A 27283-nucleotide genomic window follows, 5' to 3' on the forward strand; every position below is an offset into this window, starting at 1 on the left:
GCAAAAAGGGGGCCCTCTCCTGCAGCACTCATCACCTTTAGAAGGGAAGAGACTAAAGTCCCACCCTAATCAAATCACAACAAAGACAGAAAGGCGTGTCTGATCGTGGAAGACTGACAGCGGGGAAGGGGAGATGGTGACGTGGGAGGATCTGAGTCCCTGAGGGAGACGCCAAGCAGTGTTTTATAAACCACACACATGGACTTATGGGTGGACGAGACAGCGGAAGCCCTGACCCCCGAGACAAGGCATCGCAACCCCCAGCTCGGTGAGACCGGAAGCAGGCCAAGGGCCTCCCGTGTGGCCCTCCCACTGCCAAGGACAGGACACGTCCCACAAACCTGCGGAGGACAGAGCTCACTTTACCCACAGACATATTTAATACATCAAAAATACAAAATTGGCTTTAGAAGACCTGGAGAAGCACACAAGCCACACCCATGGTGCGGGAGCCTCATGCCCACCCACTGCTGGTTTGTCTGGAACCCTGCTGGAAGCTTGTCTGGTGATGGACAGAGACGCACGGCAGCCTGATGGTCAACGATGGCTGAAGAATCCCTGCGGATAGTTGTACTTGAATGGCTTCATCCGGCTGGGACCCCTGCAGAAAGAGGCAAGTTCTTGCTTGGAGAGCTCTACCAGCGGCACTTCGTCAACCCCTCCCGCCCCTGTTCCGGCGAGCTCTGCTGGCGGTGCCGTGGGGGACAGAGAGCAGGCCCCGGGCATGGAGCGGGGGGAGCCAAGGCTGGCTCTCGGCAAGCGGGCACGGTCCCTGGCGTTTAATGTGCAAGGTTAAGATATTAGGGAGGCCGAGGGCCCTGCGCACAGAGCTGACCAACGGGTCTCTTCCCAGGAAGACAGAAGCCTGCCTCGGTGAGCCTGCCAGGCCTCTTCACTGTTACTGAATGGGATGGGAGGTGAGGGGAAAGGAGGAGGAGGGAGACTCTCTGCATCCTTTGACTGTCCCAGAATTATGGAAAGTCAGGGCCAGAGAAATCCTTAGAGGCAGCCGGTGCCATTTTCTCACTTTAGAATTGTGGAAAATAAAGGCAAGAGAAATTGGGTGATCTGCCACAGGACCAGTCGGGACAGAACCAGAACCAGGATCTGGACCAGAGCCAAGTCTCCTGACTCAGCTCTGTGCCGGCCCCTCGCAGGGCCCCAGCTCCAATTCTGATTGTCAACAACAAGGAGGCTCTGGGGGCTGCAGGCCCTCTCTGCCCCCAATTCACTAATGAGAAAATCCCTTCGCATCTCCCTTGTCACAAATGCTCAAGCTGGGTGACAGGACCCGCTAAAAGGGGCCATTTAGGAATCCTTGGAGAATGGGAAAAGTAAACGTGCCGGGCAAGAGCTCGGGTTGTGGAGACAGGAAGGGAGTGCGGCAGGAAGAGCAGCGCACGAAGGGCTCAGAGGAGAGCGACGGGGAGCAAAGGAAACCTGCCTGGGAGGGGGGGAGGGGATGGGACTCAGCAGACCGCAATGGGCCCTTTTCAAAGATGTCAGACAAGAGGCTGAGGCTTTTCTGTCTGAGAACTCAGGAAGGGGCAGCAGTGTCCAGGAAGCGAGGAGTGGATGGAAACAGGCTCTAAAGCTTTTTTGTTTCCACGGAAAAGAGATGGAGAAACTATTGACAATCCATCTCCAAGGACTAGAAATCCACTCTAGGAAAAAAGACCGTGCCCTGGGGGGTGTTCATCACCCCCGAAGATGAACAACGGCAGGGCCACGTGCCCTTCGAGCTCCGTGCCCAGGGTTGGCTGTCCAGGGGCAGAGGCCACAGGCCAGGGGAGATGCTCCCTATGAGACTGAGGTGGGGACGAGGAGAGGGGGCTGCAGGCCCTCGGATGCCGGGCAGAGGCACGTCCTTGCTCCTGTTCTGGTCTCTGGCCTCCTCTCTGCAGGGTGGCCTCTTGGCTATTCCCACCAGGCCCATCCCCCAAAGCCAGTCAGCTCACCTGACCAGTCGGAGACACATTTTCTCCTGGGGAAACTCCTTAGGCCCTTCCACGCTGGTGTCATGGCTCTCGGTCTCCAGGTAAACATCCAGCACGACGCACAGACGCTGCAGCTGATTGGTCAGGAGCTGGTGACCAGGCTTGGGCCCATAAAGCTCCCGGTAACACACACTGACCTCGCTCTCCATGGCCTGTGGCAGACACAGATGCCTGTCACTGATGAGCCTCCACCTTGGGGCCCAGCCTTGACCCAGGAAACCCAGCGTCCCCTCATTCCTGCCCCAACGTGGGCATTTGGGTACACGGGGACCATGGCCAGAGTCCTCCCTTTTTTCCCATCCAGTAGTGAGAGAGACGCAGGTGGGCCTTCCCCCCACCCAGACTTGCCCACAGTCAGGGGGCTGAGAGACCTCTCTGAAACGCTGGGCACTGAGGGGGTGCAGCAAAGGTGGCACTCCCAGGGGTGAGCTGGGCACAGCTGGAGGGCCCCAGGGAGGCAGGTCCCTTACCCGGATGTTGTCGTCGTTGCTGCTGGTCTTCTCTCCTTTCCAGTTCAGACAAAGTCGGAAAATGGGGGGGATGGAAGAGTAGCCGGGGTTCAGCACCACGGCCACCTGAAGCTTGGCTGAAAGGACAGAAAACAAATCAGGTGACGATGCGCTGGCCAGTGGCAGTGCTCACCCTCTGTGGCTGGGCTAACCCCTAGCTGTGTGATGCCGGGCGGGCAGCAGGAGCCTGTGTCTGCCCAGGGAGGCCAATCTCCAGAGGAGCTCCGGCCACCAGCTAAGGGCAATCACCCAGCGCGCCCTCGAGAGCCTGAACCTGCCAGGCGCCAGGGCTGGGCTGTAAGGACCAATGCGCAGGTGGCCCTACCTGTTCCTCTCTCAATGAGTGCCAGGTAATACAGGTGTGTATCCTCCGCCAGCCCCGCTTCCACAATGTCCCGGGTGTAAGGCAGGTCCTGCGGCAGAAGTGGGGAAGAGAGAAAGGTGGTCACTCATCAGGTGCGCGAGTGAGTGTGTGTGTGGGTGTGTGAGCGTGTGCGTGCGCCCATGTGTGTCTCCAAGCTGCACTTGAGGGAGGAGCCCCCGCCCCCATCCCAGTACATACCACATAATCCTCATAGGCGATCGCCACCCACTTCACGAGGCGGGACACGATTTTTGCCGGGAAAAGGCTCTGGCACTCACTGCTGACTGGCACAATGCCGTGCTCTTGAAGAAAAAAGAGAGGGGAAGGGCTGTGACAAGAGGACCTGGTGGCCGGGCTGAGCCGGAGGGAGGCTCCAGGCGCGTGGGCAGGAGCTCGGCGGTCCCGCCATCATTCTGTGTTTGATGTTCAGGGCACCTGACGTGGCTCCACTGTAGAAAAATCAGCAAACCCCGCCCTGCGGCTCCCTGGGCCCCTCAGAGGCAGTGCCCGGGTTAAGGTCCACAACGACCGAACCAGCGAGGGGCTTTGGCCCCTGAGACTCCTGAGCCTCGGACCCATGGGGGACGTGCAGACGCGGTTCCCGCAGGCCTGAAGCCAGGGGAGGCGGGACCCCACCCTGAGCCTGGGCTCAGCCCCAAGTTTCTGCGACAGCGACCGGCCCCCGGGCTTCCCCGAGAACGCATCAGCGCATCCCTGACCCAAGCAGGGGGCAGCCTCCCTCCCGATGCCGCCGGCTCCCTCCCCGCGCCCGTCTGCAGCTCAGCCCTTCTGGTGCCCCCTAGTGAGGAGCTGCCCAAAGTCCGTCTGCCGTCAGACCTACCCAAGGAGGCGTATTGCTTGGTGAGAGCCAGGCGGGCCTGCAGCCGCGTCCTCAGCAGCTTCATGGTGGTCTCCATGTGGCTGGCGCTCAGCGAGTTGTCCGCGGTCACCGTGTGCTGAGGAGGGACGTGCCCACGTCAGTGCCCGTTCCTCACCCGGGGCCGGGGCCTCCAGCAGCGCCAGTATCCGACGCCCAGAGCAGGCCGGAGGACAAGGCCCTGCCTGAGGCTCGACCTCGGAGCTCCCAGCAGGAGGTGCCCGGGGAGAGCTTTGAGGGCGACGTGGCACACGGGCATTTCATAAAGGCCAAGGAATGCCCAAATGAATGGAACATTCAGCCACAAGAGGCCCGCTTTTCCTCTGAGGGACAGATCCAATTCTCCCACTTGAGGCCGCCGTGGAAGAGCTGGAAGCGCAGGGGCCCCAGATCCCCTTTCCACTCAGAGTCCCCGGCCGTGCTGCGAAGGGGGCCAGCCTGCGGGGACACGGGGCCCTGGGGCTAAGCCCGGCCCATATCCCTACCTGTGGCTGCTCCTTGGGGAAGTGCAGGCCCCCAAGCTTCTGCACCCACAAATAGGGGTGCCCCAGTTCCAGCACGTAGTCACTCAGGGTCAAGATGCTGCAGTAAAGATACAGGTCATTTCTGTCAAAGTTGGGGCCTCCTCTCAGGGCCACGCTTCCCCTCCCCGCTGTCACGACCCCTAACTACTGCGTGATCCTGGGCCAGCAACTTCACTTCCAGAGGTTTCAGGTCCTTCATCTGTCAAAGGTGGGAGGATCTGCAGGAATCTCCCCCCCCCCCAACCTTGAGGCTCCGGCTGATGCCCCCGCGCCTTTCCTTCACCCTGGCCCGAGGGGTCGAGTCCCTTGTGAGCACTCTGACCCTGCCCTGGTGCCAGCCCCGGCCACTCGGCTGCTCCCGTGCCTGTGGACATGTGTGCACGCGGGTGCTGCTGTTCTCATAGCCGAGTCCTGGCTCCCGCGCTGCCGGCCCCCTGGGGCCCCTTCCAAAATGTGGGCTCCGACCTCAGCCCTGAACCCGGAGGCGGCCGGCAGTGTGGAGGCAGGAAGGCCTGGGTTCAGATCCTTCCAAGAAGCCACAAGCCGTGTGACCCTGGATAAGTCCCTTGCCCTGCCCAATCACTCCCTCAATTCTCTTCTGGTCCCAGGGCTGAGTTGGGGGGGACTCTGCTTGTTTACAACTGTTCAGAGCCCCCTCTTGTAAGGGTCTGGCTCTTTACCGTCTCCACTGTTCCTGGGTGACTGGTGACCCCTGCTCTCTGCTCTGTCCTCCCACAGACAACCCCCTCCCCCAGACCAAAGGCTGAGGACCCTCCAAGTGAAACGCCGGGCTGCAGCTTGCCGAGTGTCTGGGATCCCCCCTCCCGCCAGGCCGGTGCCTTCGTCCCTTGTCTGGCTTCCTTCCCCTGGAGGCTCAGGCTCTGTGGACCCGAGAGAGAGGGTGGGTAGAGGGACAGGCCGGGCTGACTCACCCGACTTTATCAAACTGGTACTGGTTGGCTGGGTTGGGGGTCTTCTTGCCGTGATCCCCAGGGTACAGGCAACTCAGGATCATGTCAGGAGACAGCAGGTCACTAGGAAGGGGGGAAAGGGGGAGGGTGAGGGTGTGCCAGCAGTGGCTCCGGGCCTGTGCCCAGGGCGCATCTCGCCTCCTGGCCTGGGAGCTTCTGAAGGCAGACCCTTGGTGGAATCCGGGGCCCCGGGCCCCAGAAGCACTTCCCCTTCCTTTTGGGGAAAAGGAGCGCCCTGCCTGCCTGCTGGGGAGAGAACAGGGGACGGGGGGAGCGGGCAGGGGCCGCGCTGGTTCGGATGGCATGAGGTCAGAGACAGACCCAGTGCTTGGAGCTCAGCCATGAGACAGGCTGACGCCAGCAAGGCCCCGGCCCTGCTCAGGAGGCTCTTCCCTCCTGTCCAGTGCGGTCTGGGCTTCGGCACGAATGGCTGGGCCCACACTTTCCCCCTATCCCTGCGACATCCTCCCAACAGCTGGAGTTCGGGGAGCACTCACCCCGCGCTGACTGGGGTGACGATCTCCGTGGCCGTGCTCACTCTGGCCTTCACGGTCATGATGTTCAGGTTCATGAGGTAGTAAAAAGTCAGATGGAGCACGCTGTCATCTGCAAGAGGAGGGGGTCACAGGGGCGGCCTTAGCCGCGGCTCCCAAGGCCGAGGCGGGAGCCCCACGGGGAGCGTGCTCGGGCCGGTCTGGGATCTCGTCGACAACCCCCCGGCGGGCAGGGCGGAGGACGAAGTGCCCGCCTTCCGAGGTGCTGGAAGCAGCTCTGTGCTCCCCGCGCCGCCAACCCCCAGACCTCGGAGGCAGCACGGAGCGGCGTCGGGAGACCAGGAGGTGAACCGAGGCCGCGCCTCTTCCCAGCTGCGTGTGACCTCAGGCCGCTGCCCTGCACGCGTCCTCGTCCGGGGACCTCCTGCCGGTCTCACCTTTGCACTTGAGGTCGAGCATGACTGACAGCGGGTGTCTCTTGAGCATCTCCTTCCGCTTGTCGTCCAGCTGAACACCCAGAGTGGGGCGTCGACGTTTCTGGGGACAAGAGGGCGGAAATCCCCTTTTCACTGCCACTGCCTCAGCTTTCCCTCACTCCCCCCTTCTCTGGGGGGGTGGGGGTGGGGGTGTCCCCAGGCCCAGCCCCGGAGGCCGGCTCTTACTGTGCTCTGCTCCTCCTCGGCGTCCGAGTCGCTCTCATCATCTGCATCCAAAGAGACAAGGGAGAAGCCGGGGCTGCCTCGATGGCTCCTTAAGGGCCGATGCGGCCCCTGCCCCCTCTGCGAGCGCAGACGTCCGGGCTCCAGCTACATGGACTCCCCAGGACGGGGGTGGGGAGAGGATTTCAGACTGGGGGGATGGGAAGGACAAAACCCGCTGTACCTTGAGAATCCTCGGGCGGCTTGTACAGAGCCTTGGCTTCCTCCACGCTGCCCTCTATGGCCACCGACAGCTTCTTATCTGAAGACAGTTTGAAAAAAACAACACTGCAGATGGCCCAAGCGCTCCCGGAGGCCCGCGGAACCGAAGGACTAATGGTGGCAGAAAGATGGCTGCTAGGGGCGGGTGGGCAGGGCTGCCAGTCTGGGTTTTCGGCCTCCCCCCCCCACGAGAGCGGCTCCTGATGGCGGCAGGTGGATGCCTCTCCCCAGCAGCAGCATGAGGCTGGCCAGCCCCTCCCTCCTCCCCCTGCTTCTAGACCCTATGCCATCCTCCCCTAGGGTGTGAGGTCAGGCTGGCAAATGCGAGGCAGCGCGCCCCGGCCCAGAACTCTGGCTCCCCCATCTCGTGGCCTCTAGCGCAGTCTCAGCGGACCAAGAAACCGTCCTGGGTGCCAGCCACAAGGCAGGGCCGGCCCACGACTGCTTAACAGCAGTAACCTTGCAGGTAGTGGACAAATGTCCTTGGCTCCCCACTGGGCAAGTCCACTCCTGGGGGTTCTTGCAGGAAAATGGATTGGGGGGTGGGGGGAGGGCAGGCTTGTTTTGAAAAACACAAGAAAAGAAAAATACTCACCCTGCCTAGGGGGCTGGGAGGAAGGTTTCATGTAAGCTAGTGTAGCAAACAGGACAGAGGAGAGGAAGGAAAAAAAGGGACAGAAAGGAGAGAAGACTCAAGAAAAGAGCAGTAATGCGCTGGTGCCCCCGGTCAGAGGGGAGAGAGGTGCCCTCTGTGGGGTGTGGGGCACAGCGGGCAGGGCAAGGGCAGGCACTGGCCAGACCTCCCAGCAGCCTCGGGGGCATTCCCAGGACACGCCTAGGTGCCAAGAAAGCCGGCGCTGTCCAGGGCAGCGAGGAGAAGCGAGGGCGCTCCTCGGGAGCCCAGGGACGCAGTCCCGCCTGCCCGCGCTAACCTTGCCAGCCTCAAAGGCAGGAGCGTCTCAAATGCTGCTGTTTCATCAGTTTTCTCCAGCCTGGCTCAGCCCTGGGACAGCCAAGGAGCCTCTGCACTGGGAGGGAAGGGCTAACACCACCCCACCCTGAGGGGAGCGCCCCCGAGGGCCCCCAGAGGCCGCCCTTTCTGCAGGGAGCTGAGGAATTCGGCAAGGCCGCGGGGTCCCCGACCGAGCCCGGCCACTTCCAGATACTCACCACAGGCCTGGCCGTAAGCACTGGCCTGCACAAAGAGCACGTAAAGGGGCGGGGGGAGGTGCCGGGCGGTCTCATACTGCTTGTGGGCCTGGTCGAACGGCATAAAGAGGTACTCCTGCACGGGGAGCGAGGCCTGGCCGAGAGAGACAAGACGTGACCGGGGCGTCCCCAAAGACCGCGGGCCCCTCCCAACCAACCTGTCCCTCAGGAGGGAGGCTCAGCTAAGCAAGGCCTGGTCCAGACAGAAGGAGAAACATGATTGGGTGGATTTGATGGGGCCATGAGAACCCCGCCCTCCCGCCACTGCAGCTGCATCCTCTGTAATCTTATCCGTGCCCGCTGCCTCCGAATGACAAAATGTCAAACCAGAATAGGATGCCCTTGTGGGAAAGGGGGGCCTGGCAGACCCAGCTGAGCCCCCCTCCCCCTGCCACACAGCCCAGACCGGAAGGGCCTGGCAAGGTCAAAGGGGCACAGAAGGCCTCAGGCAGCCAGCCTAGGGACGTGCTTTGGCTCAATGTCAGACAACAATCTCCCAACAGGGAGCTCTCCCAAAGGGCAGGCAGGGAGCTGCCCCGACAGCTTTCTCCTCATGGAGACCAGAAAACTAGATGGACCAGCAGCCCTCAGGCAGGGGCTGGATAGGATCGTGTGCCAGGGAGGTGCTGACCAAATCCTGTGTCCCCTCCCCACGGCCCCAGCACCCGTGTCCATCTGGGTCACGGTGGTCCCGTCTTGAACAGTCAGACTCACAGAATCTCCAAGCAGGAATCCTTTCCTTTCTCAGACTGGCCCAGTCTCTGCTCAAAGGCCTCCAGCACAGACCCAAGGCAGCTCACCTGCCTCGGGCTCCCAAAATCATGAATCCATCTCCCCTTCTGCAGGCTCCTCCCCCTCCCCACTGGCACCTGCCCCCTAAGCTGACCTGGCATTTCCCCCGTAAATATCACATGGGCAGAGTGGTTTGTGGGAGACCCCCTCATTCCCCAAGGATAGGCCGGGGACTGTGGATTTGCCGTCCTTCACACCCCCAGCACGAATACAGTGCGGAGAACACCACAAGCACCGAATACAAGTTGGGGCTGAATTTGCCTTTGTAACTTCACAAAAGTTGCTCCACTGGGCCCCATTGGGCAGCCTCCCCCTGGGATCCTGAAAGGGACGGCCCGGCTGGGCCTTAGTGAGGTGCGGGTCAGGGAGACCAGCTGCTACTTTGATCCTAAGGTCCCACACTCTGGGTTTCCAGAATCCCGTAACTGGGGCACAGGGGAGGGGAGGGTCTAAGCAGGAGCATCCCTCTGGGACTATCAGGCACGCCCCTCGCTGCCCGCAGCTGGGAGCTGACACTATGATGCTGGACCTTCCCCTGAGCACAGTCCAAACCCCTCCAATGACCGGCCCCTACCGCAGCCTCTGCCACCCCGGGAAGTTCTATCACCCATCCATGCTTCTCTGCCTCGGGCTGTGTCGGCCGTAGCTCCCAGGCTACCCTGGACTACAAGGGTTCCCTGTTTTGTGGCTTGGGCCCCGAGAACGCCTCTACCTCTAGTCACGGCCTTTGTAACCGGACCAGGGGCCCCATGTGTGGGCTACGTGAGCCCCTCCAGAGGCTGTGGAAGAAGGCGTCAGGCCTGGTCCATGGCTGTGCCAGCATAATCTCTCAGTTACCGACTGGTGCCCAGGCACCCACCTCACCAATGATCTCTCGGGGGCCACCTCACTGTCACCAACAGCTTCTGGAGGCCCATAACCATCTCTTGCTCCCGAAGATTTGGCCTGCAGCTTGCATCCTGTGCCCGGAGCATTGAGCAGCCATCACTGGCAGGGACTAGTTCTTACACTCAACCATCCTTGACAAGGATCATGCCCAGGCAGCAGGGGGGCCATGGCGGCCCTTGACTCCATTGGATGCAAAGTCCTTCACCCACACTCCTCCCCCATGATTAACGCCACTCACTCCATCTTGTTCCTGCTCGGCCCCAGCCTCACAACGAGCACTCAGCCCTGCAAGTTGTCTTTGAAGGTTCAAAAGCTCGCCAGACAGTCTCAGAACCAGCAGAGGGGCCGCTACCATCGGCTTTAACCAATGGTCCTTCCCAACAAGGCTCCTGTTTCTGCGGCCACTAAAATCCTACACTTTAAAGGAAGCCTTTTCCAAGCCCTATTTTCCTGCCTGCAGCTTGCTTGTCTCTGTCTGTCTAACTGACGTCCCCTGGATGGCCAGAACTCCTCGAGGATCAGGACTGTCTTTTGCCTCCCTCTGTATCCCCAGCACACAGTAGACACTCACTGACTGTTCCCCCCACATAAATACATAAATTGACAGTATGAAAAAGTGGCAGAATCACTCCCAATCTCACTCCTAATCATGACCCTAATGTGTGCATACGATGCTCACATTCCCTTGTTTGATGGCGTCAGCGAATGCTTCCAAACCCTTGCAGGCCACCTCACTGCACAAGGTGCTCATGGTGCTTCAGAGGGGAAGCTCCCAGAATCATCGGGCAGATGAGCCAAAGCAACGCGAAGGCTACAGGCCTGGCCCCAAAGTCCTCCTGGGGAAGAAGCCCAGGCGCAGCTTGCCCGGGCCCAAGGGCAGATCTGGGAGAACTCACCTGCATGATGCTATTAAGCCGAGGCTGAAGGCTGCTCAGGTATTCCTTCTTGACTTCAATCTCCTTCAGGATCTTCTCTTTGTTGGCAAGACATTCTTTGTACTTTTCTGCCAACCTAAAGGAGGAAGTTACGACAACTTCACACTTAATCTAGAAGAAAGACTGTGTTCAGGGACAGTTCCCCTGACCGGCCTGGTCATCGTGCCCACTGTTACCGGGCATGGGTCCCCAGCTACAATTTCATTCTGTGCCAGGAGGCAGGACGACAGGGCAGCTGACTTCTGTGGCACTGTTAGGTGTGCAGAACGGCTTCCCCCCATGATCTCACTGGATCCTCAACATTTTACATTGGTGCCATGGAGAAAATGAAGGCCCAAAGGGACAAGGTGCCTCCTCCCAAGCACACCCGTGTGTCCAGAAAGAAGCCACACAATGAGTAAGTACTGGAGGGGAGATTCAATCCTGAGACCGCCCTGTCCTGGTCCAGCAGTCTGAAGCACCTGGGGCCTCCTCCAGTAAAGCAGAAGGCCCGACTCTGATGGGCGGCCCTCACTCCACAAGGCAGCGTGACTAAAGGCCAAGACACCAGCTCCCTCTGCCCTGGAAGGCACACCTTCTCACAAAGGGACCCCCCAAAACAGAGGCATAAGCAGGGAAGCCCGAGACTAGGCGGCGGGTCTCTGACGACAGTGCATGGCCTTAAGTTAAATTAGCTTTGTACCTCTGAGAGAGTAACATAAAGCAGCCCACCCCTTGGCGACAGGGCACGTCGCTGCCCACGACAAAATCAAGTTTACCTTTTCCGCTGCTCCAGCTCCCAGTCAAGGCGAGCAAGGGTCTGCTGGTGAGGGTCCCCCATGGTGATCTCAGATTTGCTGATCTCGGGAGGAGCCTCCCGGTAAAACTCTTCCATACTTACCAGCTCTATTTCTTCATGCTTTGACCTTTAAATTGAAGCAAAGATTCAAACTTTAGCTTCTGGGAAAACCAAATCCTGGACCCACCAGAGTCACAAGCTTCAGTCCTAAGGCCCGGCTGCAGCTTTCCTGGCTGACAGGTGACTGTTTCCCTCTGATTCACTTAGGTGAGAGATCTGCCTGCAGGAAGTTCCCCAGGTTTCTGCCCTTGGACTTAGGTCATCTGCCCTTTGTATTGATGGCTTAAAAATTCTACCAGGAAAAGGGATAGCTCAGAAAAGAGATCAGGAAACAAACCACCTTTTCAAGGAAGAAGAGAGGAGTCTATGAATACATTGGCTGCTTCTCTTTGCCACTTTGTGGTAATTTTATGTAAGTTACTTTTGATTAACTGTGTTTCTTTGTTATAACTGAGGGCTCATTGGAAGAGGAGAAAGATGGTTTATCCAGAAACAAATGGAATATGCAAACAAAAACCTATCAACAAAACTTCACAATTTTAAAAAGACAAAAAGAAAGGAGGAAAAATGCTTTTGGGAAAAAAGGAGAATTCAGTACAAGTCAGAGAAAGACACATAAAGATGGTTATTTCTGGAGGGAATGACTTCAAGATAAGACAGACCTGCCAACTGATGACTACCTGTTTCTGATGATTTACATATTCACAAATTATACTGCTGGGAGTAATCTCAAAAGTGCTCTGCCAAAGATTACATGTCAGGCAGGAAACTGAAGCCCATAAGAGGCAAGAATGATGTTTTTCTTGCTGCCCCCTGAAAAAAGGCAGAGTCTAGGAGAAAAATCATTTGGGAAGTGAACAGGGAACTAAGATGGTATCTGAGACTGAGTTTCCCATTTCATGACCATAACAGGGATGGAAGAACGTACAAGAGACTATCAGATATTTACCTGAAGTCTCGTAACTCTTAATTCAAAACTAAAATAGGAGAAGGAAGAAAATCAAACACACAAATCCTGCCAGAGAGAGAATAGTTACCATGCACTCTAAATAGACATGTTGATGCCCAGCAGCTCATAGAAGTCAGTGATCCCAAAAGAAATGATGACCTTAGAGAGCCTGGTCCAACTGTGCAGATGCACATACAGATACAGATGCAGAGAAATGAACTGGTCCGACCATTCTGGAGAGAAATTTGGAACTAAGTTCAAAGAGCCATAAAACTGGACCCTTTGACCTAACAATACCACCGTGAAGTCTATATCCCAGAGAGAACAAAGAAAAAGGAAAAAGTATATGTTTTTTGGTGGTTCTTTTTAAAAAACTTATTTATTTTTAATTCACATTGCTTTATGAATCATGTTGGGAGAGAAAGATCAAAGCAAAAGGAAGAAACTACAGCAAACAAACAAACAAAAAAAAAAAAAACACAAAAAAGAAGTGACCACAGCATGTGTTGATTTACATGCAGTCTCCTTAGTTCTTTTCCTGGATGCAGATGGCATCTAGATCCAAAGTCAATTGGGATTTCTTTGGATCACTGAACCACTGAGAAGAACCAACTCTTTCACAGTTGACCATCGCACATTCTTAATGTTATTGTGTACAACGTACTCCTCGTTCTGCTTGTTTCGCTCAGCATAAGTTCATGTAAATCTTTTGCTTGCTCATCGTTTTTTATAGAACAAAAATATTCCATAACCTCCATATGCCATAAAAGTATCTATATGTACAAAAATATTTATAACTGCTCTTTTAGTGGTGTCAAAGAATTGAAAATTGAGATGTTCACCAAGTGGTGAATGGCTGAACAAGTTGTGGCATATGCTTGTGATGAAATAGTGTGATGATATGAGAAATGACAAGCAGAATGCTCTCAGAAAAACCTGGAAAAACTTACATGTTCTGATACAAAATGAAGCAAGCAGAACCAGAACATTGTAGACACTAACAGTAACACTGTACAATGCGTAAGTGTGAATGACTTAGCTAATCCCAGAAATACGATCCATAGAACTTATCCTGGAAAAAAAGCATCTAATTCTTCATTTCCTTTTTGGAGGGATGGGTGGGAGGTGGGGATGTCTGTATCTTCTTTCACAACGTGACTAATATGGAATTAAGTTTTGCATGATTTCACATATATAATCTATATCAAATCGGTTACTGTCAAATTAGGATGAGGTAAAGGAAAAAATTTGGAAAAATGAATGCAAAAAATTGTCTTTGTGCAATTAAGAAAAAACAAATTATTAAAAAGATGATGTCAGAGCCAGCTGATCTAGGAAACTGTTTAGAGGGCCACAGAGATCACCCATCAACCCATATGTCATTCATGGGGCAAAGGAATGAGAGAACAATGGCAGAGCACTTGTGATAGATCTATCAGTGTTAAGTGCCCTCTGGGACAAAAGCAGAGCACTTAGTCATGTCACCTTTTCAAAGACAGAAGGACTAACCAAGGGGCAATTCTATTCCACATCTGATTGACATCAATAAGGGGAACTTATTACTTTAGTAGAAATGACAATTACAGTTGGGAAGGAAAAAGGAAGAATGACCTATAACTTTTCCAGTTTGTAATAGAGGAGAAAGCCTGGAAGAGTTTGACATGTACTCTATGCTATAGGACAGAAATTATCAAAGTGTTCAAAGGAAGGATAAGTAGGATCCCATGTCCTAAATTTTTCCAGGGTGGCCCAGTGCCTGGCATATAGTAGGTAATTAATAAATGTTTGTGGCCTTAACTTACAGGAAAAAGCAACCCAGAGGGACGGAAAACCATCTAGTTGGGTATTCTAAAAACAAAGAAATAATTCTGATGAGGTTTAAAAAAAAAGTTTGTTTGAAAGACCAACTCACCAATCACCTTGATTTTAAAAATCAGGTAAAGAAAATGGAAGCAAAGGACAAGTAACCAAAAATGACATGTAGTCAAAAAACTATCTATAATATTAATGCTGAGAACAAGCCAAAGCAAACAATAAAAGGTAAGCATGCTTAGGAAAAAAACTTATTTTTTGCTTTGCTGTGGGAAAAAGGATTAAAGAAGGGCCAGGACCACAGAATGAGGTGATTGGGGTGATAACTGAGGAAAACAGAAAAATGACTGCTCTAATTTTCAACTCACTTCTCTTTTCTTTGCCCAAGAGAAGAGGGGGAAAACTCAAGACAAGTTAAGACAATAAGAGAACTGCCCCCCTGCTACCCACAGTAAGTGTGAGCCACGTGGCCCAGAGCTGTGAGGCAGAAGGCAAGGGGCTCAGTTTGGAGAGGTCTGAGGTGACTTCATGTGTCCAGGCTGTGGCTGTCTCTTTTATAACATGAACAGGCAGTTCTAGAAAGTTCTGGCCTGAAAAGTTCCTGTCATTCATGCCATATCCCAATGAAGCTATGAACAGCATCAGAGACAGAAACACCCTGACAAAGGGGATTGCTGACCCACTTCTGGTGATAATAATCTGACATCTCAAAGCAGAACAGGTACAAAGGACCAGTGAGAGACGAGAGCTGACCCAATTCTCCAGGAAAAGAAAAAGAATGGGTTTGCAAAAACAATAGGGAGCCGGGCTTTGATCCCTGGCAAATCCCTAGAAAATATTAAAGCAACAATTGAGGAGAGCTGAGGGCAGAAAGTGGAGCTCACAAGGATCAACAACAACCACAGCTCCTGCCAGCTGAACCTTATTTCCTTCATGATAGGGTCACTAAGTAGGCAGATAAAGAAAATGAGAAGAACAGAGTTTACGTAGATTGTAGTCAAGCCTTTGACACAATCTCTTGTGCTATTTCTGTGGAAAAGACAAGAGACATAGATGGATTCAGAAGTGGCTGAACAGCTGTACTAAGGAGTAAATGGATGGGCCTGGTATCAAGGTGGGCAGAGGCTTCCAGAAGCCTCTCATTCATTACAATGTTTTTATCAATGATGTGGAGAAAAACAAAAAGAAGGATACTTAAAGCAGGAGAGGACTCAAGCCATGGAGTTATAACGAGCATGGCAGGATCCAATTGAGAACTCATCAGTTGTGACAGGACTGAATCAAATGAGACAAAATGTAACAAAGATTAAAAAAAAGTAAATTCTTACATATGGATTAAAAAAAATCAACTTCAAAGAACAAGATGAGGTGCTGCTGGAAAATAGAAATCTGTCTAAAAATTATCTGGGGGGAGAGAAGAGGACTTTATTTAACAGCAAACCAAATGGAGTCAAGAAGGCCCGAATTCAAAGACTCCTCAGATGCTCACTTGCTTTGCTACCTCAGTTTCCTCAATAGTATAGCAAAGATAATGGCTTCTACCTTTATAGGCAAATATTTGGAAAAGATGCTTAGCACTGACTAGCACAGAGCACATGCTCCGTAAATGCTTTCTTTCCCCTTCTGACCCTACAACATAATCTGACAGTCAAGAAACCTAATCCAATCACAGAATGAATTAAAGAGCTAAAGTGTCAGAGATAAGGGTTCTGCTGTACTCCAGTCAGGTCAGACCTTATCAGGATGAGTATGTTCAATTCTAGAAGTCCCCATTTTAGAAGAGACAGTGATCCATTGGAGAGCTTCCCAAAAGGAGAAATGAGGATCCTGAAGGGCCTTGATTCCAGGCCACAGGAGGACAGACTGAAGGAACTAATAATGGTCATTTGGCCTACAGAAGTTTCAGGACAGGACAGCTACATAGCTGGAGAGCTGTCAAAAGATGACAACTTTGGTCTGCTCGGTCCAAAAGCCCAAATCAGGAGCAGCAGGCAGAAAGGGCAAAGAGGACGATTCATGCTTGGGAGAAAGATTTTTTTTTTCCCTTAAGAGAGATACTCAAAAAGAAAGAAAAGAGGGCCCTAGAGGCATATGTTTTTAAGTGGAGAGGAAAAAAAGAGAAAGCCCAGATGTGCAGGACAGTTTTGAAAGCTATCAGCTGCTCTTATTATGTATGGGGAGGAGGGCGGGGTGTCATATTTTCATATTCTGTCCTATGTATATATCAATGTCCATTTTATTTTGTGTTTGCTAAGTTCAGAATAAAAATTTAAAAAATTGTTTTTAAATAAGAGCTACCTAAAAAGAAGCATGGATTGCCTTATTTCCTTCTCTCCCCAATTCCTTCCTGCTTCATTTGAATCAAGAATATTGTTTTATTTCTGGTAATGGATTAAAGTTAAAGATTCCTTTCTACTCTGAAATTCTGATTCTGTAAGAAAGGGCCCAGAAAGAACATTTAATCTTCAGATGACAAAAAGCTAGAAGCACTTATAGCTAATTCAATAAATGACAAAAATCATCTCGGAAGGCTGGAACATTGAGTTCCAGCCAGATGAAATCTAGCAGAGATAAAAGGATATTCCTTCCTTTAAATTTTTTAAATTGTAGAAATCTAGAATGGAGGCAGTTTGACTTAGTAATAGCACAGAGTCTGGGCTGATCACAAATTTAATTACTAGAACAGCATCCTTCAGGCATACCCACTTTAGGTTGTATTAATAAGAAAGTTCAGAGACTATGTCTTATGAAAAACGTGGAAAGTGTCTAAGTATGTCCAGTCTAGAAAAGCACATATGGGACAATTGTGTAGCACACACACATAAGGGCGGCAGTGCGACAACTGTGTATGTAAAAACCAGGTCAATTCTCAAAAGTATAACTCGTTACCACATGAACTGTGGAATTCTGGGAGCAAAAAATCAACATGGAGTAGCAGAAAGGGATAGTGTGACTTCAAAGGGAGTTATTGCTATGCATTTTGAAAATCTAGTTTGTATCATCGGGGACCCTGCTAGGAAAAAAAATCCCAGTTTGGGTTTGGAGTTTTTTATTGTTATGTGTTCCCAGCTCCAAGTCATCAGCTGACACGACTTAATGAATGACTTGGCCTCTAAGGCCTTTTTTCCCCAAACTATGAGGCTTCCATCTGGGTCTTTCCCAGGCCACTGTCCAATGTGCCGCCTGCTCCCGTACTCACTTAAATTCGAGGCACTTGGTGATCTCTTTCTGCAGGTGCATCACCTCATACAGCAGGTTCTGGAGCTGGAGGTGATAGGCATCCACTTTCTGCTTAGCCTGTAAGGAGGAGGTGAGACAATCATCGGAGAAGAGACAAGGGAGATGGGGATGGGGTAACAAGTGGTACTTCAAAATTCCCTACTCTCTCCATCCATCCACCCAGACCTACCTCATGAGTCTGATCTCGCCCCTTCTTCAGTCTGATGTGAGCCAGTCGGTTCAGTTTCTTCAGGGTCATAAAGTGAACACAGCTCTGGATCCTCCTTTCTTCTATTTCGGACGCCTGGGGACAAACCCATGCAGGAAAAGGCAGCCGTCACCTCTGGCCCGGCCCTTCTCACACTTTTCACCATCTTGCAGAATCAATCACAGACATGTGATCCATTCCAAGGAAGAACAGACACAACTTGGAAAAAAAATCACGGCCAACCAAAAACAATAAGGAAAGATTTCAAATCCACAACAGTTCTCGTGTACTTGTTGGATCCTGGGCTTGGACATCAATTTTTTTTAAACAACAGATGGTAAATAAATAATTAGGTGACTACACAAGTTTTTAAGTTGCTTGTGTTTCGCTAATAACACTGCACATTTAAATTAAAATAGTGCAACTCCATCTCTGGAGCTCAGACTCAATCGTGGTGAGTCCCAAGTGTACGAATATCAGCAAACAGGTAGCCGTGCCATTGTCCTGTGCCACTGCTCCATCCTCAGGTACACCTTCAGCTGCCAGGACTCCGGAGTCCAAGGAGTTCCTCAGATACTGATTAAATTTCAACAATGGAGGTCAATGGCCCGTATTGCTAAGTGACCAAGGGGCTCTGTGTGTGATCTGGCAAGTAAAATCACCAAAACCTAAAGGATTTCAGACATGGGTCCGGTTGCCTGACCAGGGCCTGGAATTAGCATCGTATCTGCTGAGGGAGCTTCATCCTTGGTCATTTGGGGATGTAATTTAAGAACTAATTAGTTGGTGCTGTGTGTTCGGCTCAGTTCAAGTCTTGCAGACCCAGAAGTGTTATGGTACACAGGAGTTTCAAGGCCAGAGCTGATACTCAATACCCAGGTGCCGTGTAAATTACTTCATCTTATCCTTCTTGTTTGTAAAAGATGAAGGAATTGGACTGGATAATCTCTGGTCCCCACCCATCAACAACTGCCTCCATCAGCAAAGGCTCCATCCAACTGGGACCTGTGGGGAACAATGTGCCCTCTCTGCTCCCCTAATCCCTGGGATTCAAGGTCAGTCACAATGAAAGCTCCCCACCTGCCCCCTGCTGTCACCTTGTCCATCTACCTGAATCATCCTGGCCAGGCTGTGGTTGTTTGATTCTACCAGCCTCCAGGGATCACAAAGCTTCCTAAAATATTAGGAGAGAGTGTCTCTCACCAGACCCAATACTTGTCTTACTTGAGATGTCAGTAATACACCGATGAGCCACTCGTCCCTCAAAGACCCTGGTCTCCTAGTTCAACCGCTTAACTCCTGTGACCTGCGGCTTTTTTCAACCTTAGCCAGTCACAGGGATGGCCAGGACATGTCCCAATCATATTCACCATGAGACCCCCAGCATGGTGAATCTTGATACTGCCCTCTGTAGTCTCGGTCTTCTCACTCCTTCTAAAGCTCTTCTTTGTCTTTCAAGTAACCTATAGTTGGTCCAGCCTCTCCAGTTCTCCTGGGCCATCATCTCCACTCTGACCTCACTTTCCTGCTCTCCACTGCATGCTAACCTTCACCCTTGACCTACCAACATTTAACATTGGGACCTCTTTCCTCACCTTCCCGTTCTAGCCCTCAGCCATGGAGCACCCCATGACCTATCCTCTCTCAAGTTGCTGCTTAAACTGCATCCAGGTACAACTGGGCTTCCCAAAGGGCTCTATCCCACTCCCTTTTGTAGCGGTCCCAACCTTTTTTTTTTTTTTTTTGAATACCCAACACCCCCCTCTCAACAGAGGGCATCTCCTTTTATTGAAAAGAGAGAGATTTTGCCTGAATTTCCTCCTTTCTTAAGATACATCTCAAACCCCTGCTTCTCTCTCCTCCCTGCCTTATGTCCCATGCCGGGACAGCCCTTCTCCACAAAGCTCAGTTCTCTACTACAATCTCGATTTCCTCCTCCACCACTCTCCCACTGGCATCACTTTCTTATGTCTAATGATTCTTTCCAATGCCCTGCTCAAGTCTATACTACCCCAAGAAACCTCCACTGTCCTTCATCTTGAGTTAGGCTTCATCTTGCCCTCAGTATCAATTCCCTGGGAGAATCCCTGGAACTCTCTGCTGGATTTAACTTGGGCTACCCTCTCCTCCGAAATACCCCCTCTTCTCCTAGCATTGTGACAGCACTCTATGATCCTCCTTGGTCCCTTCTGTCAAGCCACCATCTCTACCACATGCCCTAATTGTATTCATTCCTCAACTCTCTGACCTGGGTCTCCTACTGCCTCTGTCCAGCTATTGCTGGCTATCTATATATCAAAATGTTTTCTACTGGACACCCCACAAACCTCTCTTTCCTACACTATATGTCCAAACAGACTTACTATCAATGTCCCCATCACTGCTGAAGCAATAGGGAGAAAAGTCCTAAAAGGCACCACCATCCTGAGATTCTTGCCCTTGAAATGCCTCTCCCTCATCTCCTCTATCCACCCCCATTTCTCGGACTTTTCCCTCCTCCCCCAGCCACCACCTTGTCAGCTTGTTGGACCTCTTTGCACCCAGCACAGCTGTCAATGTGACATATCCCACTCCTCTACCCCATGGTTCCCCTGATGCCTCTGGACAGCTTCTGGTCTCAGCTTAGCTTTCTGGATCGATTTCTCACTGTTCCACACTGGGTCCCAGCTAACTCCCATCCATAAACTGTCATCTGGCTCCAGACCTTTGTGCAAACCACCGCCATTCTTGGATCACATTTTTCAGAATCCTTGGCTTCCCTCACAGCCTGGCTCAAGTACAGCCTCCTCCATGAAGCCTTTCCTACAGCTTCCAGCTCCTTATATCCCCTTCCCTCCCCTGGAAATTACCTGGTCCTTACTTGATATTTACTCATCTGTATATACAGCATACCCCCCCAGGCAGAGGAGTACCACTAGGGCAGAGACTGGGTTTTGTCTTCGTGCTCTACTGCCAGCCCGGCACTTCACATAAAAGAGGAGCTTTTACCCTTTAAATATTTACTCAGGTGCCGAAATCCTTTTTCCTTTCCTCAATCAGAGTAAATATTAATTGGATACTGACAAAAGAAAAAGATTCCATACTATAAGAAAATTCACAGGTATGTAAAACCTCAGTTTCTAATCTCTGCCTAAAATCAGAAAGATTAAGAGTAGAAGAAAGATCCCCAAGAATATGAAGTACAAAGACAGAATAGCTCAGCCCAGCGGTTCCTGACCTGTGCACCAAGGGATGTTGTGAGGAGTTATGCTACATCCACACATGTATCAGCTCAGTCAGTACAAAGATTATCATGGGAGGGATCTAGATTATTACGGGAGAGCTCGGGAGGCCCTTTGGAACCTGGAGAGCACAGGGGTGGCAGAACCAGCTCTGGTTTCTTACACTATCCCTGCTGCCTCTGCTCTTGAGCTCTTGGATTTCAGCCATGAGTCGCTGGAGTTCATGGCAGGTGAACCTGTAGAGGTCATAGTCCTTGTTGGGGTCTCGAATGTCCACCTCGGCCTCCTCACTATAGTACTTCATGTCCTGCAGGGGAAGAAAGAGGAGCCCTTCAATGTTTTAGGCATTCCTTCCAACAGCCGTTTTAGTTACACAAAAAGGGAGAGAGAAGCACGTTCTCATCAGCGTCTTACATGCAGCGACACACGACGTACAGTCAGCCTTCCAGTTCTTGGGGTCGTCAGAAAAGCAGACAAATATCCAACTGGGATGTGAGAAAACCAGAACTAACACTGCAGGGGGGAACTTGTTTCCTGTCTTTTCTATTAGCTTTTTCCCATTTTTTGCACTGAGAAAGGAATCTCTTTCCAATTTATCTCAGGCCAGTAGGCTGGGGTGCTGTACTTTATGGTGTGCTGGGGGGTGGTGGTGTGATTTTTCAGATTTGTTCTACAGATCTGATAACAAGATACATAGAGCATCCAGTACATGAGGAGGCAACGTAGCGTGGATGCAACAGGTCCTGGGTTCAAGTTCCACCTCATCATATAACTACTTCTGGGGCTATAAGCAAATCACTATGCCTCCCCAGGCCCATTTTGTGTTCTGTAAAATGAGGGAGCTGGGTAACTTTTTAGGTCTATGAGCCTACATGTGACTCTGGACAAGTCCCTTACCTCCCTGGGCCTCAATTTCCTCATCTGCAAAGTGAGAGTATTAGACTAAATGGTCTCTGAAGGCCCTTTCTGCTAAAGATCTGAGAATCTATGGGACCAAATCCTATCAAAGCACTTACCGTGAAACCAAAGAACCAGAAACAAAGTGGATACCCAAAGGCTGGGGAAGGGCTGAAAAAACTAGGACATGTGCTCTTAAAAATCACCGTACAATAACGACAATATGAGAAATTCCAAGGCAGATTTCATTGTGAACAGATCCCAAATGAAATACTAAAAGAACACCACAAAAATGGCAACAACATGAACGAAAAGCTCTGTACTCTCAACTAACTGAAATATTCAGTGGTCCCAGAGAAAAGACCATTTGCTTAGAGCTGCAAGGAATGACACCACTAGGACAGAACTGTCCTATCTCCATTGTCAAGATGTATTCCTTCTGTTGAATAAGTCTGCTTTATCGTTTTGCTCTAACAACAGGTGGAGTATTCATCCAGGGTCAGTGTGGGTAAAACGAATGGGATAGAGATACATAAGACAACAGGCCTGGGGGAGGGGAAGTGTGCCAATGACAAGAATTTTAGGCCAGGGCATTTTTAAATGACCTTCTAGACCCACGGTGCTGGTTTGGCTGCATGTCTTGAGGAAGAATGCCACTGTTAAGACAAAGGACAAGTCAGAAAGTAAGTCTTCTTCTTTCCAAGAAGGAAGACGAAAGCTCGGCTTGGCATACTTCCTTTAGCCAGTATTGCCACTTTTAAAAGGCAGTAGGGCTATCTCAAGGAATGAACCCAAGGCTATTCCATCCTTGCAGGTTTCCCAATCCAAAGATGATGAACCTGAAATATAGGCAGACCAAGAACACTTTGGGGGAGGGCACACCTGCCTGGGGGGGGAGGGGGAGATCAGGTTCCAGCTCTTACCAAGTCCAGCTCACTCCGATTCCGTTTCCCTTCAGATGGGGCTCCATCACTTCGGATCACTTTGGGTTTCCGCTTTTTGTTCGATTCTGTGGACATGGCTGACTTCTTCATGGAATCAGAGAATCATATGATGTTAGATAGAGAAGGAACCTTAGAGCTATCATCCAACCCAACCCCATCATTTTACAGATGAGAACACTGAAACCCAGATTAGAGAGTACTAGAAAGTGAAAGAGCTGTAAGGATTTTAGGAGACAAGGCTCTCACTTTACAGACAGCTATTCTGACCCCAGATTACAAAAGTGACTTGCCCAGACTACATAGCTACTAAGTAGTTGAGCTTTGGGTTTCTTTGTATCAATGGGGAAAACTTTAAAGACAGGCCATACAAATTCCCCAACTAGGCAAGATCCCAGCAGGTAAAAAGTCTTGGGTCCCCCTTTATGCCACTTAACATCCCAAAGTACACCTGGGAAATGGGTGATTACATTTAGGAGCAGGAATTCTTAACTTAGGGTATGGGAACTTGTTTGGATCACTGCATTTAAATATAACTGGTTTCTTTTGTAGCAGGGATGATGGGTCCCACTACCATACTGCTCTTTTTACATTTAAAATTATTCTCTTAAGAAGGGCTCCCAAAGAGGTCCACGACCCCCAAAAATCTGCTCTAGTGAAAGTCATAACATACCTCTTTCTCTTGTGCTTCCATGCAATTCTGGTGTGGATAAGGAGGAAAAGGAAAACTAGTGAGCCTGGGAGACCAGAAATGCATCCCCTCTGGGGAAGAGGCCCTCAAATCCTCAAACCCTACTAAGCTAGAGCTATACAAAGGGCCAGTGTGACACAGTGGGAAGAGCACTGCATTTGCAGGTGGAGGGCTAAGGTCAGCCCAGGCTCTGCCATTTCTATGGGATGCAGTGAGTGACAAGAGTCCTGGACCTGGAATCGGGAAGACTTGTACTAGCATCCAACTTAATCTATTTCCTCATCTGTACCTTCCTTCCAGGACTGCTGCAAGGATCAAGAGAGACAATATATGGAAAGTGGGCAGAATTTAAAGCATTCTCTACATCTGGCCACCCTCCAGTCTTCCCTTTTGTCCTTACTCCCCAAATTTAATAAGCTGCCAATCTGATTTTAACTCCTCTCCTCTTATCATTCTCCATTCTCAAATGAGTCCACGTATGTAAAGAGCCCTTTGAATGTCAGCTATTATTACTATTAATTCAGACCCTTTTACTTTTCACCTGGATTATTTCAAATAGCTTTCTATCTGGCCTCCAGGATTTTAATCCAATCCATTTTCATATAGGTATCAAAATAATCTTTTTAAAGCACAAGTCTCTGCTCAAGAAGCTTCAGGGTCCTACAGTCTAGGACAAAATAAGCCTTAGCTTGGCATTCAAAGACTTTCACAACCTAGCAGCAGCCCACTTTTCCAATGGTATTTCATATTAGCCCCTCTCTGGAGCACTACATTCTAGTCACATCAGCTAAAAAGCTACTCCTCAAATCTGGGCTTGTTTGGCCATTCTCATGCCTCTGCATAAGTTGTAACCCCCACCCCCCCCAAGGATTCACCTTCTCATGTCCATGATCCAAAATGCCTGGCTTCCCCCGAGATGTTCCATCTCATAAGAAAAGCATTCCCTTTTAACTGTACTCTCTCCATCAGCTCCGGTGATCATGTCTATGCTTGCCTACATAGTGTGTCTCTCCAAGAGCACTGAAAGTAAAGCCGCCTCTTGTTTTGTCTCCCTTAGCAGGGAGCCTCCCCACCAAACAAATGCTCCTGGTCTGGTCAGTCTTGGGCTGCCTCCTATCTAGGACTCAGGTCTGTAAAATGGCAGGGTTATATACTAAATAGGCTTCAAAGTCCACTCCTGCTCTAGAGCTAAACCCATGTGGCAAATACTATTTAGACACTCTACCCAGGGTTCCTTAACTTTTTCCACTCACAACCCCTTTTTGCCAGAGAAATTTTTACATCACCCTAGATATACAGGTATATCAAGGCATACAAATTGAACATTTACTGATAATAAATCCTAATTTCATAGCCCTCACATTCAGTTCCAAGATTCCACATGGGATTGTGAATCAGTTTAAGAAGCTGGGCTCTAAAAAGGTCACCAAAGATTCAAGGCGATTTTAATTGGAGGTGGGGGTGGAATGGGGAAGAACTGGGATAGAAAATGCTTCAGCATACAGTGAGAGAACTATGGAGAGTGGATATGGATCAAAGCATTTTCACTTTTTGTTGTTTCTCATGGTTCTTTCCCTTTTGGTCTGATTTTTCTTGCACATGACAAATATGGAAATATGTTTAAAAGAACTGCACATATTTAACCTATGTCAGATTATTTGCTATTTGGGGGAGGTAAGGGAGGGAGGAAGAAAAATTTGGAGCACAAAAGTCTTACAAAAATAAATGCTGAGATCATAAAAAAAGGGAAAAGAACCCACAGGTACAAAAATGTATGTAGTACAATGGTCCATCCATTGAAGAATGGCTGAATAAGTTATGGTCTATGAATGTAATGGAATATTATTGTTCTATAAGAAATGATGAGCAGTATGATTTCAGAGAGCCTTGGGAACACTTACATGAACTGATGCTGAGTGAAGTGAGTAGAACTAAGAGAACATTACATATAGCAACAAAATTATGTCATGATAGACTGTGATGGACTTGGCTCTTTTCAACAATAAAGTGATTCAAGGCAATTCTAATAGAGTTATAATAGAAAGAGCCATCCACATCCAGAGAAAAAACTATGGAGACTGAATGTGGATAAAAACACAATTATCTTCACCTTTTTTTGTTATTGTTTTTATCTGCTTATTTTTTCTTTCTCGTGTTTTTTCCGTTTTGATCCGATTTTCTTATGCAGCACGACAAATATGGAATTATGTTTGGAAGAATTGCAGATGCTTAACTTACATTGGATTACATGCTGTCTATGGGAGGGAGTAGGGGAAAAGGAGAGGGAGAAAAATTTGGAACATAAGGCTTTGCAAAGATGAATGTTGAAAACTATCTTTACATGGATTTGGAAAATTAAAAAAAAAAAAAAGACTATTAAGTGGTCACCAAAAAAGACGACTTGGTCTCCAAGAGTCATTGTGCCAGATTCAGAGAAGACAAAGACAAAAGTCGAGATGGTTTCTGTTCTCGAGTCTAGAAAACACAGTTTGTTTGAAAGCAAGAGGACACAGACTAGTTTTAAAACTAAATGGGATCTTATAGATCACTTAGTCCCTTCCTCCCCCACCCCCAAATCATTTTTACAGGGAGAAACTGAGGCTGAGGGAATGTCCCCTACCTACAGTTAACTAGATCATGAGAAATGGGTATAAAGGAAATGCAAAGCAGTCCCTGGGTGTAATGGAGGAACAAGGACTTTCCTGGATAATTGGCCCTATGGGGAAATGCCCAGTGCAAGGCTCAGCAGGAGACAGCAACACATGGAAACCAGCCCCTCTCAGAAGGATCCCAGCTACACCCTGAAGGGAGCCTGGAGCTCCAAGCAGGAGCAGAGGTGAGGATGGAAAGCATTCCCATGGCGGGCTCAGAGCCAGGGCTTAATAAGGGTTTTCATTCATTCATTTCAAGCACCAGGACCACCTGGGCAGTCAGGGACATGGGAGGGGCCCAGGGGGGACACATAAATGTGTGGTTGAAGGAACAAGGTCCTGCGGGTCAGTCCAGTTTGTTGGATACGACAGTACTGTAAGCCAGCTAGGGTTGGGGGCCTGGGAGGGAAGGACTTTCAATACCAGGGGGGAGGCAAGAGGAGAACCCCCGAGGAAGGGCTCAGTCCGACAGATGGAGGATGGGGGAGGGAGGCGAAGTTTGGGGAAGGAGCTCCATCCCTCAAACTGATGAAGGGGGAGAGGGGGAAAAAAGTGGTGGGAGGGGGGTAACAAGGGCTCAATCCGAAGGGCTGGGGGCAAAGAGCTTAAAGGCGTCTGGAGCGGTGAAGGCTGCAGGCAAGGGGCATTGAAGGGGATTGAGGGGGGTCTAGTAGGAAAGGGCGGGGAAAGCTTCAGGGAGAGAAGCGTTCAGTTGGAGGCAGATGGGGGAAGGCCCAAGGGAAGGGGCTCGGCTGGAAGTTTAGGGGTGCAGTAGAGGCTCAACTGTGAGACAGCGGGGGGTAGAGGAGCGGACAAGGGAGCCGGTGGGGGAAGGGGTCAGTGATAGGATGGCGACCTAGCAGGAGAGCAGGATTCAGTTGGAAAGCTGGGGGTCGCCGGGAGGAACCGAGGGCGAGGGCGGGAGCGGGAAGGGGCCCCCTTGGGAGAATGGAGCCCTGGGGAGAGACTTGGCGGAGAACAGGGGCCTAGGAGGAATGAGCTCTATTGAGGGTCATAGGGGCCCAGCCCTGAGGAGGGGCTCGGCCGCGTGGGGGAGGGGCACGTACCTGAGAGCCGGCCCGGGGCTCGGGCTGGCGCTCGGAGAGGCCGCTGGAGCTCGCGTGGTCGTCCGTGGGGCAAATAAAAACAGGACCTCGATGTCCACAAGCCCGGAGGCGAACACAGCGGAAGAAGCAAGCCCGCCTCTGCCGCCGCCGCCACCACACACCAAACGAGAGCCGGCGAGTTTTCCGTTTCCGGTGGCTAGAGAGCCCAAGCCACGCCCCCTCGTATACCAGAGGCCCAGGCGGGAGGAGCGGCGCGCGCCGGGACTCTCTGCTACCCCCTAGCGACTCCAAGCGCTCAGTTCAGGCGTC

At 50.8% G+C, this 27283-nt stretch overlaps 1 protein-coding gene across 3 annotated transcripts; it reads right to left on the minus strand.

Moving 5' to 3' along the window:
- Positions 1-357: 357 nt before the first annotated feature.
- On the minus strand, positions 358-27142 carry THOC5 (THO complex subunit 5). 3 transcript variants are annotated; one of them, XM_051973073.1, is made up of 22 exons: positions 26975-27142; positions 23239-23265; positions 22548-22652; positions 20891-21034; positions 17489-17602; positions 17279-17376; positions 11239-11385; positions 10442-10556; positions 7827-7959; positions 7252-7287; positions 6619-6696; positions 6399-6439; positions 6174-6273; positions 5740-5848; positions 5204-5305; positions 4233-4329; positions 3712-3826; positions 3069-3172; positions 2832-2919; positions 2468-2583; positions 1959-2149; positions 358-601 (listed from the first exon to the last, which is right to left on the minus strand). In XM_051973073.1, the coding sequence occupies exons 2-22, from the start codon at positions 23257-23259 to the stop codon at positions 538-540; spliced, it is 2118 nt and encodes a 705-aa protein (XP_051829033.1). In that variant the 5' UTR covers positions 23260-23265; positions 26975-27142; the 3' UTR covers positions 358-537. The 3 variants fall into 3 exon arrangements, with proteins under 3 accessions (XP_051829033.1, XP_051829034.1, XP_051829035.1); XM_051973074.1 differs by lacking the exon at positions 23239-23265; XM_051973075.1 differs by lacking the exon at positions 7252-7287.
- Positions 27143-27283: the final 141 nt, after the last annotated feature.

The sequence above is a fragment of the Antechinus flavipes genome, chromosome 1 (assembly GCF_016432865.1).
Source record: "Antechinus flavipes isolate AdamAnt ecotype Samford, QLD, Australia chromosome 1, AdamAnt_v2, whole genome shotgun sequence".
Classification (NCBI taxonomy): domain Eukaryota; kingdom Metazoa; phylum Chordata; class Mammalia; order Dasyuromorphia; family Dasyuridae; genus Antechinus; species Antechinus flavipes.